Here is a 17,716-nt window from a genome sequence, read left to right on the forward strand (position 1 = left end):
GCTAGCGGAACGCCTCGGCCAGACAGGTTAAGGACAACAAAGTCAAGGTATTGGAGTGCCCTGACCTCAATCCCATAGAAAATGTGTAGGCGTGTGAAAGCGTGTGCGAGCAAGGAGGCCTACAAACCTGACTCAGTTACACCAGTTCTGTCAGGAGGAATGGGACAAAATTCACCCAACTTATTGTGGGAAGCTTGTAGAAGGCTACCCGAAACATTTGACCCAAGTTAAACAATTTAAAGACAATGCTACAAAATACTAATTGAGTGTATGTAAACGTCTGACTCCCTGGGAATGTGATGAAAGAAATAAAAGCTGAAATAAATCATTCTCTACTATTATTCTGACATTTCACATTCTTAAAATAAAGTGGTGATCCTAACTGACCTAAAACAGGGAATTTTTACGAGAATTAAATGTCAGGAATTGTGAAAAACTGAGTTTAAATGTATTTGGCTAAGGTATATGTAAACTTCCGACTTCAACTGTATTTTAATCTCACTTTCTATCTACGAACTAAATATACTTTCCTGCAACCCACCTCACTCAATGTGGTACAGATCTGCATTTTTTATTCCTTATAACTGGAACCTCCATCAGGAGCTAGCCAGCGAACTAGCTACTATCTATTAGTCTTTGGTAGCCACAGCTAGTGGTCTTCACCTTTAGCTCAGACATCAGCCAGCTTTAGCTCAGACAATGCCTGCCAGTCTGCACAGCACGATATCAACCTTGAGCATATCGGACTGCTTCTCTCTACCACATCACCGGATTCCTGCTGCTCTGGATCATTACACCGGATCATCGCAGCTAGCTAGCTGCAACCGAGTGGCTACTGTTACCTAACGCCTCTGTCCTGAATAAAGCACTAGTTAGCCTTGAGCTAGCATCGAGCTAGCCCATATACCAGCTAATTCTTGGGCTACAATACCTCTTTTGCCAATTGGCCTGGACCCTTTATTGTCAACACGGAGCCCCGCGGATTCATCACGACTGGTCTGCCGACGTAATCGTCCGATGTGGTCTCAACCCTGCTTTTCCGTTGCGATGTCTCCGAAGACTCAACTGTTAGCCCCGGCCCGCTAGCTTTCTGAACGTCGTGTCTCCCGCTCACCTAGCGTAGTAGTGACTACCGAACGGCTCCCTGACTCACCTATTGCTGCTCATTGGGCCCTATGATCACTCGGCTACACAGCTGATGCCTCCTGGACTGTTTCAATATGTTTTGTTTATCTGTCGGCCCCAGCCTCGAACGCAGGTCCTGTATGTACCTAACTGACCCGCTCTGCCCATTCATCGCCATTTACCCGTTGTTGTCTTAGCTCTCCCGAACAACACCTGTGATTGCTTTATGCCTCTCTCTAATATCAATATGCCTTGTCTACTGCTGTCTCGGCTAGTTCTTTTGTTTTATTTCACTGTAGAGCCCTCAGTCCCGCACAACATGCCTTAGATAGCTCTTTTGTCCCACCCCCCTCCAGAGACGAAACCTCTCTCATCGTCCCTCAACGCCTTGGTTTACCTCCACTGTACTCACATCCTACATTACCCTTGTCTGTGCATTATGCCCTGAATCTATTCTACCACGCCCAGAAATCTGCTCCTTTTATTCTCTGTTCCCAAAGCACAAGACGACCAGTTCTTATAGCCTTTAGCCGTACCCTTATCCTACTCCTCCTCTGTTGCTCTGGTGATGTAGAGGTTAACCCAGGCCCTGTAGCCCACAGTACCACACCTATTCCCCAGGCGCTCTCATTTGTTGACTTCTGTAACTGTAAAAGCCTTGGTTTCATGCATGTTAACATCAGAAGCCTCCCTCCCTAAGTTTGTTTTATTCACTGCTTTAGCACACTCCGCCAACCCTGACGTCCTAGCCGTGTCTGAATCCTGGCTTAGGAAGGCCACTAAAAATTCTGAAATTTCCATCCCCAACTACAACATTTTCCGCCAAGATAGAACTTCCAAAGGGGGCGGAGTTGCAATCTACTGCAGAGATAGCCTGCAGAGTTATGTCATGCTATCCAGGTCTGTGCCCAAACAGTTCAAGCTTCTACTTTTAAAAATCCACCTTTCCAGAAATAAGTCTCTCACTATTGCCGCTTGTTATAGACCCCCTCAGCCCCCAGCTGTGCCCTGGACACCAAATGTGAATTGATTGCCCCCCATTTATCTTCAGAGTTTGTACTGTTAGGTGACCTAAACTGGGACATGCTTAACACCCCGGCCGTCCTACAATCTAAGCTAGATACCCTCAATCTCACACAAATGATCAAGGAACCTACCAGGTACAACCCTAAATCCGTAAACACGGGCACCCTCATAGATATCATCCTGACCAACCTGCCCTCTAAATACACCCCTGCTGTCTTCAACCAGGATCTCAGCGATCACTGCCTCATTGCCTGCGTCCGTAATGGGTCCGCGGTCAAACGACCACCCCTCATCACTGTCAAATGCTCCCTAAAACACTTCAGCGAGCAAGCCTTTCTAATCGACCTGGCCCGGGTATCCTGGAAGGATATTGACCTCATCCCGTCAGTAGAGGATGCCTGGTTATTCTTCAAAAGTGCTTTCCTCACCATCTTAAATAAGCATGGCCCATTACATTTTTTTAAAACTAAGAACAGATATAGCCCTTCGTTCACTCCAGACTTGACTGCCCTTGACCAGCACAAAAACATCCTGTGGCGTACTGCATTAGCATCGAATAGCACCCACAATATGCAACTTTTCAGGGCAGTTAATAACCAATATACACAGTCAGTTAGGAAAGCAAAGGCTAGCTTTTTCAAACAGAAATGTGCATCCTGTAGCACAAATTCCCAAAAGTTTTGGGACACTAAAGTCCATGGAGAATAAGAGCACCTCCTCCCAGCTGCCCACTGCACTGAGGCTAGGAAACACCACCGATAAATCTACGATAATCGAGAATTTCAATAAGCATTTTTCTACGGCTGGCCATGCTTTCCACCTGGCCACCCCTACCCCGGCAAAAAGCTCTGCAACCCGCAGCAATTTGCCCAAGCCCCCCCCCCCTGCTTCTCCTTCACCCATATCCAGATAGCTGATGTTCTGAAAGAGCTGAAAAATCTGGACCCCTACAAATCAGCTGGGCCCTCTCTTTCTAAAATTATCCGCCGCAATTGTTGCAACCCCTATTGCTAGCCTGTTCAACCTCTCTTTCGTATCGTCTGAGATCCCTAAAGATTGGAAAGCTGCCGCGGTCACTCTAGACCCAAACTGTTACAGACCTATATCTATCCTGCCCTGCCTCTCTAAAGTCTTCGAAAGCCAAGTTAACAAACCGATCACTGACCATTTCGAATCCCACCGTACCTTCTCCGATATGCAATCTGGTTTCAGAGCTGGTCATGGGTGCACCTCAGCCACGCTCAAGGTCCTAAACGATATCATAACCGCCATCGATAAAAGACAATACTGTGCAGCCGTCTTCATCGACCTGGCCAAGGCTTTCGACTCTGTCAATCACCGCATTCTTATCGGCAGACTCAACAGCTTTGATTTCTCAAATGACTTCCTCGCCTGGTCCACCAACTACTTCTCAGATAGAGTTCAGTGTGTCAAATCGGAGGGCCTGTTGTCCGGACCTCTGGCAGTCTCTATGGGGGTGCCACAGGGTTCAATTCTTGGACCGACTCTTTTCTCTGTATATATCAATGATGTCGCTCTTGCTGCTGGTGATTCTCTGATCCACCTCTATGCAGACGACACCATTCTGTATACATCTGGCCCTTCTTTGGACACTGTGTTAACAAACCTCCAGACGAGCTTCAATGCCATACAACACTCCTTCCGTGGCCTCCAACTGCTCTTAAATGCTAGTAAAACTAAATGCATGCTCTTCAACCGATCGCTACCCGCCCGCCTGACTAGCATCGCTAATCTGGACTAGAGGTCGACCGATTATATTAATTAGGGCCGATTTCAAGTTTTCATAACAATCGGTAATCATTATGGCCGATTACATTGCATTCCACGAGGATACTGCGTGGCAGGCTGACCACCTGTTACGCGAGTGCAGCAACGAGCCAAGGTAAGTTGCTAGCTAGCATTAAACTTATCTTATGAAAAACAATCAATCTTCACATAATCACTAGTTAAATACACATGGTTGATGATATCACTAGGTTAACTAGCTTGTCCTGCGTTGCATATAATCAATGCGGTGCCTGTTAATTTATCATCGAATCACAGCCTACTTCGCCAGGTGATGATTTAACAAAAGCACAATCGTTGAACGAATGTACATAACCATAAACATCAATGCCTTTCTTAAAATCAGTTCACAGAAGTATATATTTTTTTAAACCTGCATATTTAGTTCAAATAAATTAATGTTTGCAGGGAATATTAACTAGGGAAATTGTGTCACTTCTCTTGCGTTCATTGCACGCAGAGTCAGGGTATATGCAACAGTTTGGGCCGCCTGGCTTGTTGTAAACTAATTTGCCCGAATTTTACATAATTATGACATAACATTGAAGGTTGTGCAATGTAACAGCAATATTTAGACTTAGGGTTACCACCCATTCGATAAAATACGGAACGGTTCCGTATTTCATTGAAAAAATATACGTTTTGTTTTCGAAATGATAGTTTCCGGATTTGACCATATTAATGACCAAAGGCTCGTATTTCTGTGTTTATTATATTATAATTAAGTCTATGATTTGATATTTGATAGAGCAGTCTGACTGAGCGGTGGTAGGCAGCAGGAGGCTCGTAAGTATTCATTCAAACTTTCCTGCGTTTGCCAGCAGCTCTTAGCAATGCTTGAAGCACAGCGCTGTTTATTACTTCAAGCCTATCAACTCCTGAGATTAGGCTGGCAATACTAAAGTGCCTATTAGAACATCCAATAGTCAAAGGTATATGAAATACAAATGGTATAGAGAGAAATAGTCGATGTGTCATTATTCCTATAATAACTACAACCTAAAACTTCTTAACTGGGAATATTGAAGAACTGGGAATATTGAACCACCAACCACATGTTCTGGGCAAAGAACTTAAAACTTTAGCTTTTTTACATGGCACATATTGCACTTTTACTTTCTTCTCCAACACTGTGTTTTTGCATTATTTAAACCAAACTGAGCATGTTTCATTATTTATGAGACTAAATAGATTTTATTTATGTATTATATTAAGTTAAAATAAAAGTGTTCATTCAGTATTGTTGTAATTGTCATCATTACAAATATATATCTATATATAAAAATCGGCTGATTAATCGGTATCGGCTTATAATCGGTATCGGTATTGAAAAATCATAATCGGTCGACCTCTAATCTGGACGGTTCTGACTTAGAATATGTGGACAACTACAAATACCTAGGTGTCTGGTTAGACTGTAAACTCTCCTTCCAGACTTACATTAAGCATCTCCAATCCAAAATTAAATCTATAATCGGCTTCCTTCCTTCACTCATGCGGCTAAACATACCCTCGTAAAACTGACTATCCTACCGATCCTTGACTTCGGCGATGTCATTTACAAAATAGCCTCCAACACTCTACTCAGCAAATTGGATGTGGTTTATGACAGTGCCATCCGTTTTGTCACCAAAGCCCCATATGCTACCCACCACTGCGACCTGTATGCTCTTGTTGGCTGGCTGGCCCTCGCTTCATATTCGAGGCCAAACCCACTGGCTCCAGGGCATCTATAAGTCTTTGCTAGGTAACCATAGCAGCACCCACCCGTTGCACGCGCATAGCGGCAGGTAGCCTAGTGGTTAGCGTGTTGGACTAGTAACCGAAAGGTTGCAAGATTGAATCCCCGAGCTGACAAGGTAAAAAAAATTGGTCGTTCTGCCCCTGAAAAAGGCAGTTAACCCACTGTTCCTAGGTCGTCATTGAAAATAAGAATTTGTTGTTAACTGACTTGTCTAGTTAAATAAAAAATAAAAAAACAATTATCTCAGCTCACTGGTCACCATAGCAACACACACCCTTAGCACGCGCTCCAGCAGGTATATTTCACTGGTCAAAGCCAACTCCTCCTTTGGCTGCCTTTCCTTCCAGTTCTCTGCTGCCAATGACTGGAACGAATTGCAAAAATTACTGAAGCTGGAGACATATCTCCCTCATTAAATGTTTTACTCCCTCCTTGTTTTACTTGCTATATTGTATTTACCTCGCCACCATGGCCTTTTTTTGCCTTTATCTCCCTTATCTCACCTCATTTGCTCACATTGTATATAGACTTATTTTTCTACTGTATTATTGACTGTATGTTTTGTTTATTCCATGTGTAACTCTGTGTTGTATGTGTCAAATGGCTATGCTTTATCTTGGCCAGGTCGCAGTTGCAAATGAGAACTAGCCTACCTGGTTAAATAAAGGTGAAATAAAAAAATAAAAAATAAAAATGTACTTTAAGCTTCAGCTGTCAGAGCAGCTTACCGATCACTGTACACAGCCCATCTGTAAATAGCCCACCCAACCCCCTCATCCCCATATTCTTATTTATTTTTGCTCTTTTGCACCCCAGTATCTCTACTTGCACATCATCATCTGCACATCTATCACTCCAGTTATAATGCTAAATTGTAATTATTTCGCCACTATGGCCAATTTAATGCCTTACCACCCTAATCTTACTACCTTTGCACACCATATTTATAGATTTTTCTATTGTGTTATTGACTGTACGTTTGTTTATCCCATGTGTAACTCTGTTGTTGTTTTTGCCGCACTGCTTTGCTTTATCTTGGCCATGTCGCTGTTGTAAACGAGAACTTGTTCTCAACTTGCCTACCTGGTTAAATAAAGGTGAAATACATTTAAAAATCATCTTTGAACTTGTTTTTCCTTCCAATCTATTGCAAAGGTGCAATTGTTGAGGTGTTTGGCTTATTTATAAACTTATATCGCTAGTTGCAGGTGGATACATTGTCGGATTATTTAATGTAGCAAAAATGGTGCAAACATTTTTTTTTAAATGTTATGTTCTACCTGCAACTAGCGATGGAAGTTTAGAAGACACCACTGTCTTCCAAGTTGAGAACAAAGAAAGTATCGCGATGTAAAGGTTAGTCGAAAATGTGCCTTTTACGGCTATAAGCAGCCTGTTATCAACGGTTATCCAAGCATGATGAGAACTGTTTAATTTAAATGTGTGGTCCACTGTAAATAGAGTTGTTTGTGTGAAAGAAGACAAAGAGAAAGGTTGAGAGGCAGGAAATTACTTTTTAGACTGTTGTGACATGAAAGAGAAAACAGAGGTTGAGAACGTTTGATAGGGAGGAGGTAAGAAGTCTAGAAAGTTGTTCAGATGGATAATTTGGAGACTAACTCTGCATCCCAAATGGCACTCTATTCACAGGCCCATAGTGCACGACTTTTGGCCAGGGACACAGACTTGGAGTTGCCCAGCTAAAGGGTTAATGGGAGAGTACTGTCTGGCAGCTCTATTGTATTCCCTCCAATACCTCCCATTCCACTTGTCCGAGCTCACATACACACATAAAGATGCAGACACACACACACACACACACAAAGATGCAGACACACACACACACACACACAAATATGCACACACCCTAGTCCTTCTCACTGCTGCCCGCTGTCTCTCATCTGTTCCCTTTTTCCAGAAACACCCACGGACATATGGACCTCTCAAACCCTACCCTACACACAGGCGCATACACACACTTCCAATATCCTAGCCTCGGCCAATGTGGCTATTGGATTTTAACCATCACTGGACCAGCTTCTCTGTGACTCATTAGTCTGCATTTTCCGTTTATTTCATTCACTCCTTCTGCGAGGGCAGACATCTGCCGTCCGTGCGAGGGCAGACATCTGCTGTCCGTGCCACCCTCTCCATCTCTCCGGACCACCGAGGTGGCAAGCGCCCAGCCATGGAGTGAGTGTGTGTGTCTGTGTGTGTGCGCACAAGGGGAATGCTATTGTGCCCCTTAAACTAATCCCAAGCTCAATGTAATGAATCATAGTCTAACTGGCAGGTGGTACAAGGCTACCCTACAGTATGGCCTAGTTCCACAGTGTACTTCATACAATCTGAGCAACATACACTACCGTTCAAAAATTTGGGGTCACTTAGAAATGTCCTTGTTTTTGAAAGAAAAGCACATTTTTTGTCCATTAAAATAACATCAAATTGATCAGAAATACAGTGTAGACATTGTTCATGTTGTACACTGTGTGAAAGCACTATTTTCATATTGCGATGCGTTGCACTGAAAACTGTCTCTTTAAAAACGTCAGGTTCGTTTGTGATGAAGACATGCAATAGATCAGTCATTCATTCATTGCTCTGATCATTGATCTCATGAAGAAGCTGTCCCTTTACATTTCTTTCTGTTCCCCCAAAGGTTTGAATATACTGGTAAAGGAACCAGGTTGTTAGCTTGCTAGCCAATGAGGCAAATTGACTGAATGGTTTTAGAACGGCCCATGAAATGGTTCAGGAATGTAAAATGTGGTCCCGGTGATCCGCTTTGGGAAGATACAAATGTTGCACTGGTAATATGGTCAGATCTTTTGACCTGGTTGACGTTTTGACCTACAAGCAAGTTGTTTTCGCTGTAGAAATAGTGCATCCATGAAGCTAACGAATCCTCATTCGCTTGTTTCTCTAGGGCACTAGGAAACAACAGTACAGCAAAGCCTTTTCATTATGACAATTATTATCTGGGAGACGTTTTTCATAGTCGCACAGTGCTCCCAAAATAAAAATCCTGGTCGCACAGCTAAATATTTTATTGCATATGTGACCAAATTGGTCGCACTTTAGAGCTCTGTCCACACCCAAACAAGAGTTGGAATATGGCATTATCTGCCAACATAAATAAATAATTCCTCCTAACTGTTTCAAACATTTGGTGATGCTTAAAGGGTTTGTCCATCCAAATATGATAATTTCCAGTTTGTTCTGTAAGATTGGATGTAGGCTACAGGGAGCAGACGGCAATCCAAAATAGCTTTCATTCCTTACATATTGGTAGTCAAAAAGAGCTATTATCTATTATTGCTCATTTCTAGAGACCTAGGCCTCAATTAGCATTGAAAACTAGCATATAAAAATAATCAAACAGCATAATTGTAAAACTGTCTTCATTTTGCTGGACCCCGGGAAGAGTAGCTGCTGCCCTGACAGGGCTTTTAAATAAAATACATGATTTGTTTTCTCTGAAAATCCTCATTTTGGAATGTCCCATGTCATGTCCCACATCATTTTAACCTACTTAACCCCAAAGATTTTCCCAGTTTTCAGAATTTGTAAAACCCTAGTTATTTTTGTTGCTTTGGGAAAGTAAATACAGAATATTTTTACTTATATAATGTAATTGGTGATTCATTTACATTTGCCCCTTAGGTTTAATGTCAACCCTGTAACGTGAACTGAACTCGTTTTAATATCGTAAAACTAATATGGTTAAAATACATTTGAAAGAAACATTGAACATCTAATACTCAAATCATAGTGTAAAAGTAGGTGAGCTGGTTCTACTATTTTTGGTCATTTTCTTTAGTTTTCTGGTGGGAAACCCTGGCTGCTACCCATAGACAGACAGGCTAGAAATGTTTTAAGTTAAAATACTGTTGTGAAGCTTGCATTCAATTTCCCCTCAGTGTTGCACACAACAAGCTTCCATTACCCCTGTCACAAGGGGAGTAACGTTAATGGCTGATTTAAGATGTAATCATCCCTGTTACGATAAACCGTGTGACTTTTTTATTTATTTTCATTTCTGAACATGTCAGAATATAATTATTTGGTGAAATAAATTGTAATTTTGGACAAAATTACACTTCCCAAAAGGCACTCTATTCGTAGAATGACCCAGCTATGTGATTCTATGATTGCCAAATACTTGTGAGATGCTACCCAAACCACAACACGGTAAGCTGATTGGAGGATGAACAATGCTATGCTAACGGTCACTATTCAAGAACAGTAGACGCAACGTAATGGCACTAACCTGTTGCATTTTCTCCAGGTCCAGACTTGGCCTCCCCAGCTCTCCCCCGTAGCTGTGCCTGTGTTTCCTATAGGGAGCCGCCGACTGGTCGAAGTGGGTCAAGATGATAGGCTTGGCAGCAGGCTGCACCCCCTGGAACTGGAGCTTAATTGGAGGCGGTGGCTTGAGGCTGCGAGGTGGGCTAGAGCTAAAGAGCACCGGGCTGGTGGAAGCGGCCAGGCAAGTCCCAGGCTCCAAGGATGCTGCAACCGGGCCGCAGCCACACAGGTCCCACACCTCCTCGTCGCTGGAGGCACTGCTGTGGTGGTCACTGTGGCGATGGTGCAGCGTCCACTTCCTGCCGTCTCCAACGCCGTGGCTGATTCGCTCCAGCTCTTCTTCAGACGAGTGACGGTCCAGAGTCGGGTCTAGAAGGAGGCGTAGGTGATGGAGGCGTGCCGGAGATAGGGGACCCTGATTGTGCTGCTGGCTGGTGGCCAGAGGGGTGAGGCCGCAGTTCCGCCGCCTCTCTGAGGGGGGTGACCAAGAGCACATGTCAAAGGTGAAGAGGCAGAGATAGCGACAAGCTTGTCTATTTCTATACTGTGTAAACTGAAAGTTTCTTTATGACCATCTTGTACACATCCATGTAAAATCGAAGAACATAGAAGACTTGGGTTGGTTTGAGCAGGCGGGCCACATACCTCTGTCAATCTGTGCAAGCTCCTGGTTCTCCCCCTCGGAATCGTCGCTCTCCGCTCCCTCGCCACTGCCATGGTAGGAAATCTAGACGGGAAAGGGTTAAAGGATAACTATTTAATTGGGCAACATATGGCTTGTCCCTCAACTTCCTACATGAGATAGCATACAGTTAGCATCAGTACAATACACTCTTTGGGGCTTGCTAGGTTAGGGTCAACAAGTAGCGTAATACCCATATCATTGCAACTATGAAGCAACTAGGAAGCAGTATCTTTACCAAATCACCATTCCACTTGCCTCACATCTCTACAGCTAGCGCAACTGCATCACTAAGCAACAGGGTGGCCCACTGACATAATTCTCAACTAACATCATTTTATCTAAAGACTCAAATAAACATTGTGTTAGAGAAATTGTGCAAAAGGTCGAGATTGGGGCAACTCTGTTTCGCGTATAACGTGCACATCATGCTAACGCCCAAACTTGGCCAAATGTCTTTATTTCCTGGAAAAGTCCTTACTCTCAAATTGGAATTTGGAAGAGGGATGACATTTACAAAAAGCTGAAATCTAGGCCTGGTCAATCTAGCCTCTTCAGTTCAGTGTAAACTCTTGTCAGCTCTTGGCAATTTCCAAGTCCCAGATTGGCCCTTTAAGAGCAGTTCCTTTTTGAGGGGTCTACGACGACAACAGTAGACACCCAGCAGACTGCAGCACTGAGAGTTAAGTAACACGCCACACACACAGTAATTACCACACTGAGGCAGAGCAGCTGCCATCTGTGCTCACACACACATGCACACACACAATGCCTCCCCTTCCCTACCGAAGCACTTCAAACAGAGCGAAGGAGAAAGAGAGTGCAAGAGAAAGGAACCAGGGCCTCAAATCCTACTCCAGCAGGCAGCGTACACTTCTACTACATACAACTGGGGTGCATTCAGAGTTCACTGTGACATTGTAGGACACACAATGTTGAATGTTGAACAATGCTGAATGTTTGCGACTGGTACACTGTACACTACATTTTATTTATTTATTTTATTTCACCTTTATTTAACCAGGTAGGCAAGTTGAGAACACGTTCTCATTTACAATTGCGACCTGGCCAAGATAAAGCAAAGCAGTTCGACACATACAACAACACATAGTTACACATGGAGTAAAACAAACATACAGTCAATAATACAGTGAAAAATAAGTCTATATACAATGTGAGCAAGTGAGGTGAGATAAGGGAGGTGAAGGCAAACAAAATATATATAAAAATAAATAAAAATATAAAAAAGGCCATGGTGGCGAAGTAAATACAATATAGCAAGTAAAAACACTGGAATGGTTGGTTTGCAGTGGAAGAATGTGCAAAGTAGAGATAGAAATAATGGAGTCCAAAGGAGCAAAATAAATAAATAAATACAGTAGGTAAAGAGGTAGTTGTTTGGGCTAAATTATAGATGGGCTATGTACAGGTGCAGTAATCTATGAGCTGCTCTGACAGCTGGTGCTTAAAGCTAGTGAGGGAAATAAGTGTTTCCAGTTTCAGAGATTTTTGTAGTTCGTTCCAGTCATTGGCAGCAGAGAACTGGAAGGAGAGGCGGCCAAAGGAAGAATTGGTTTTGGGGGTGACCAGAGAGATATACCTGCTGGAGCACGTGCTACAGGTAGGTGCTGCTATGGTGACCAGCGAGCTGAGATAAGGGGGGACTTTACCTAGCAGGGTCTTGTAGATGACCTGGAGCCAGTGGGTTTGGCGACGAGTATGAAGCGAGGGCCAGCCAACGAGAGTGTACAGGTCGCAGTGGTGGGTAGTATATGGGGCTTTGGTGACAAAACGGATGGCACTGTGATAGACTGCATCCAATTTATTGAGTAGGGTTTTGGAGGCTATTTTGTAAATGTAAATCACCGAAGTCGAGGATTGGTAGGATGGTCAGTTTTACAAGGGTATGTTTGGCAGCATGAGTGAAGGATGCTTTGTTGCGGAATAGGAAACTACATAGTACTCTTACTTCCCGATCAGTATCAAAATACAGGCTATACTGTATCTGGCTATGAAATATCTTTAGCCTATCTTTACAAATGTTCACACCATCAAGCAAACGATTTCCACTACTACCTTAGCGAAGTACAAATTTGAAGCAGTGTACAGTATATAGCAGCATAGTTCTCGATCAATTCTTTACATCAACAGCCACAGTAGAGAGCACACCAACTCCACTGCCATTGCCCGTTCTATCTCCATGACATCACCCACTAGCACCACATTGGCTTGTGCGGGAGGCTGATAGTATTTTTCTCTTCCCATTTAGGATCGGGGGTAGGGTAATCTGATCCGAGGTCAATTTTAAGGGCAACTTCTACCTCAAGCAAAGGGTTAAGGGCTCAAGTCCAGGTTAAAGGTAAAGGGTGTGTCAGTCTTGGAGCAAGTCAGACTCTATTGTCAGAGGCAAGAGGATGAGCCAACATAACAGTGACGTTGCATGTTGACTCAACTATTTGGCCTCGCTCTGCCCCCAGGGCAGTTCAGAGAAGCTGGTATTAATCACTTATAAGGACAGTAGGTGAAAGAGAGGGCACACAACCGCACAAACACACATGCACACACACATTTACATTGCACTTAAAAGGTATACAAGCACCACGCATACTGTCAAGCAACAAAGTGCTTCAGTGTGTTTATACGACTGGGGTAGGCTACTTATCTCTTTGCAGTCCAACTTAGTCTCCCGATCTATGTTACATACTTCCTCCCCACACTGGATAAACGGGGCATTTGTTTTATCTGAGCAACTCAAACCACAACAGGGTTCAAATAACTGGACCATGAAAATGTTTAATTTTAAATGGGGTTTTCATGACTAAGGTGTGACTGTATGGATTTGAATAGATGTTTTTCCTCTCAAACCTTGAGCCATGATACCTGTGTTGAGCATGTAGTATCAGAAGGTACTCTTGTAAAGGACATCAATGTTATGTGCAGTGCACAGTGAACTTTTGATGCTTGTCTGAGTATGACAGAGTTTCTTGTTAATTACATTTATGGTGTGGGTTCGTGCAACAGTTGAGGGAACAGTGTGTAACAGTTGAGGGAACGTTGGCAGTATCCGAATACCCATACTTGCATCTTAAATAGTAGGCTGAAAAGAATGTGTTTAATAGTATGCAACATTTCTGAAATTGAGTATACTTAAATTGCCCGGATGTCGTACTAATTTCGGCTTAGACAACACCTGAAATGGGGAGGGGCTACTGAAATCAACGAATAGTGGGAAACAACGCAATCGTGCATTACGCATGCGAAAATATTATGTTTAATAGTATGTGAATTTTCAATTATCGAGTATGGTTTAAATGCCAGGTGTTATACTTATTTCGTCTCTTCATCTAGTAGAATTCGATGCACACTTTTCCATAACGTTATGGAAAAGGTGGGTTGCGAGTGATAGGCCCTAATTCTCTTTAAGTAGCCAAACTACAAAACTAGGCTACTTAATTGGGAGGATTCCGAATAGCGAAGCTTCTGCGGTGCCGTTCAAAAGTAGGGTAAGTCGTTTTTGTTCTCCTTAGAATGATCAAGAGTATTGCATCGTAAGCTACATCTTTAAAACAGAAGTCTTAAAAAAAATGTTTTTACCCTAATTGGATTTCTGTTTTCTCATTGAAAAATGTTTATTGTTCTAGTCAGAGCTTTTTTGTATTTTTTTTTTTTACCCCCTTTTCGTGGTATCCAATTGGTTGTTACAGTCTTGTCTCATCGCTGCGACTCCCATACGAACTTGGGAGAGGCGAAGGTCGAGAGCCGTGTGTCCTCCGAAACACAACCCAGCCAAGTCGCACTGCTTCTTGACACAATGCCCGCTTAACCTGGAAGCCAGCCACACCAATGTGTTGGAGCAAACACTGTACACATGGAGACCGTGTCAGCGTGCATTGCGCCCGGCCCACCTCAGGAGTCGCTAGAGCGCGATGGGACATCCCTGCCGGCCAAACCCTCCCCTAACCCGGACGACGCTGGGCCAATTGTGCGCCGCCCCATGGGTCTCACGGTCAGGGCCAGCTGCGACAGAGCCCATTGTCAGAACTTTTAAACTAAATACTAAACCATCTTTTGATTTCCAAATGTGTCGGCACCAGAGACTCAGGATGTGGGTGGCAGGTTAATCAGGCCTATTGATTGGAACATATGGATTGTTTAAGTATTGTAGGCAAGGCTACCTATTATTTAATTATGGATCAAGCCTTAGCAGTCATTCTGATCTCGTTCCCAATGATCAGTGCTTTAGTTTATTATGTTGCTGTCCAGCGGTTCTGAATTTGTGATGCAACCGACTGTCCACGTTTTTCTGTGCAATACCCTTTTTATTTGAACATTTGAAAAGTTTTGGTGTGTACTAGGCAATTTGATTTAATTTATATACAGTACCAGTCAAAAGTTTGGAGACACCAACTCATTCAAGAGTTTTTCTTTATTTTTACTATTTTCTACATAGTCGAAGTGATGACAGCATTGCATACTCTTGACATTCTCTCAACCAGCTTCACCTGGAATGCTTTTCCAACAGTCTTGAAGGTGTTCCCACATATGATGAACACTTGTTGGCTGCTTTTCCTTCACTCTGCGGTCCAACTCATCCCAAACCATCTCAATTGGGTTGAGGTCGGGTGATTGTGGAGGCCAGATCATCTGATGCAGCACTCCATCACTCTCCTTCTTGGTCAAATAGCCCTTACACAGCCTGGAGGTGTGTTGGGTCATTGTCCTGTTGAAAAACAAATGATAGTCCCACTGAGTGCAAATCAGATGGGAGGGCGTATCGCGGCAGAATGCTGTGGTAGCCATGCTGGTGAAGTGTGCCTTAAATTCTAAATAAATCACAGACAGTATCACCAGAAAAGCACCATCACACCTCCTCCTCCATCCTTCACGGTGGGAACCACACATGCAGAGATCATCCGTTGACCTACTCTGCGTCTCACAAAGACACAGCGGTTGGAACCAAAAACCAATTTGGACAGATTTCCACCGGTCTAATGTCCATTGCTCGTGTTTCTTGGTCCAAGCAAGTCTCTTCTTCTTATTGGTGTCCTTTAGTAACGGTTTCTTTGCTGCAATTAGACCATGAAGGCCTGATTCACGCAGTCTCTTCTCAACAGTTGATGTTGAGATGTGTCTCTTACTTGAACTCTGTGAATCATTTATTTGGGCCGCAATTTCTGAGGCTGGTAACTCTAATGAACTTATCCTCTGCAGTAGAGGTAACTCTGGGTCTTCCTTCCCTGTGGCGGTCCTCATGAGAGCCAGTTTCATCATAGCGCTTGATTGTTATTGTGACTGCACTTGAAGAAACTTTCATGGACTGTTGTTTCTCTTTGCTTATTTGAGCTGTTCTTGCCATAATATGGACTTGCTATTTTACCAAATAGGGCTATCTTCTGCATACCACCCCTACCTTGTCACAACACAACTGATTGGCTCAAACGCATTAAGAAGGAAAGACATTTCTAACAAGGCACACCTGTTTATTGAAATGCATTCCAGGTGAATCCCTCATGAAGCTGGTTGAGAGAATGCCAAGAGTGTGCAAAGCTGTCATCAAGGCAAAGGGTGGCTATTTGAAGAATCTCAAATATAAAATATATTTTGATTTGTTTAACACGTTTTTGGTTACTACATGATTCCATATGTGTTATTACATAGTTTTGATGTCTTCACTATTCTCTACAATGTAAAAAAATAAAAAAATAAAGAAAAACCCTTAGTGTACTTAGCGATCAAATCTGTAGTGAACATTACTCCTTAAATGCCTATAAACTAGTACTGCCATTATGCCACACAAATGGCTCTTGCTTGCATGTTATGTTGAGCATAAGAAATGCACCAACAATCCTGATTCCCGAGGACCACCCTTACCCTTGAGGTCGCATGTTAAATGTGCAACCAGAGGGGAAAAAACTCTAGACCACCTTTAATCCACACACAGAGACGCGTACAGAGCGCTCCCTTGCCCTCCCTGGCCTTCCATTTGGCAAATCTGACTATAATTCTATCCTCCTGATTCCTGCTTACAAACCAAAACAAAAGCAGGAAGCACATGTGACTCGGTCAATAAGAAAGTGGTCAGATGAAGCAGATGCTAAGCTACAGGACTGTTTTGCTAGCACAGACTGGAATATGTTCTGGGATTCTTCCAATGGCATTGAGGAGTACACCACATCTGTCATTGGCTTCATCAATAAGTGCATCGATGACGTGGTCCCCACAGTGACTGAACTTACATACCCCAACCTGAAGCCATGAATTACAGGAAAAATCTGCACTGAGCTAAAGGGTAGAGCTGCCGCTTTCAAGGAGCAGGACTCTAACCCGGAAGCTTATAAGAAATCACACTATGCCCTCCGACGAACCATCAAACAGTCAAAGCGTCAATAGAGGACTAAGATTGAATCGTACTACACCGGCTCAGACCATCGTCGGATGTGGCAGGGCTTGCAAACTATTACAGACTACAAAGGGAAGCACAGCCACGAGCTGCCCAGTGACACGAGCCCACCAGACAAGCTAAATTCATTCTATCCTCGCTTCGAGGCAAGTAACACTGAAGCATGCTTGAGAGCATCAGCTGTTCCGGGACGACTGTGTGATCACGTTCTCCATAGCTGATGTGAGTAAGACCTTAAAACAGGTCAACATTCACAGGGCCAGACGGATTACCAGGACGTGTACTCCGAGCATGCGCTGACCAACTGGCAAGTGTCTTCACTGACATGTTCAACCTCTCCCTGTCTGAGTCTGTAATACCAACCTTTGTCCACCAGACCATCATAGTCCCTGTGCCCAAGAACACGAAGGTAACCTGCCTAAATGACTACCGACCTATAGCATTCACGCCTATAGCCATGAAGTGCTTTGAAAGGCTGGTCATGGCTCACAACACCATTATCCCAGAAAACCTAGACCACTCCAATTTGCATACCGCCCCAACAGATCCACAGATGATGCAACCTCTATTGCACTCAACAGTGCCCTTTTCCCACCTGGACAAAGGGAACACCTATGTGAGA

The 17,716-nt window shown here is 43.4% G+C and overlaps 1 protein-coding gene across 1 annotated transcript in view; it reads right to left on the bottom strand.

Annotated features, from left to right (window-relative positions):
* si:dkey-16j16.4 overlaps positions 1 to 17,716 on the bottom strand; it is a 61,074-nt gene that overhangs the window by 31,464 nt on the left and 11,894 nt on the right. Inside the window, exons 2-3 of the mRNA XM_038967541.1 lie at positions 10,658 to 10,739; positions 9,975 to 10,483 (exon numbers count right to left, since the gene is read on the bottom strand). Coding sequence (XP_038823469.1) covers positions 9,975 to 10,483; positions 10,658 to 10,739 — 591 coding nt within the window. The remainder of the gene's footprint in view (positions 1 to 9,974; positions 10,484 to 10,657; positions 10,740 to 17,716) is intronic.

The sequence above is a fragment of the Salvelinus namaycush genome, chromosome 28 (genome assembly GCF_016432855.1).
Source record: "Salvelinus namaycush isolate Seneca chromosome 28, SaNama_1.0, whole genome shotgun sequence".
Lineage (NCBI taxonomy): Eukaryota > Metazoa > Chordata > Actinopteri > Salmoniformes > Salmonidae > Salvelinus > Salvelinus namaycush.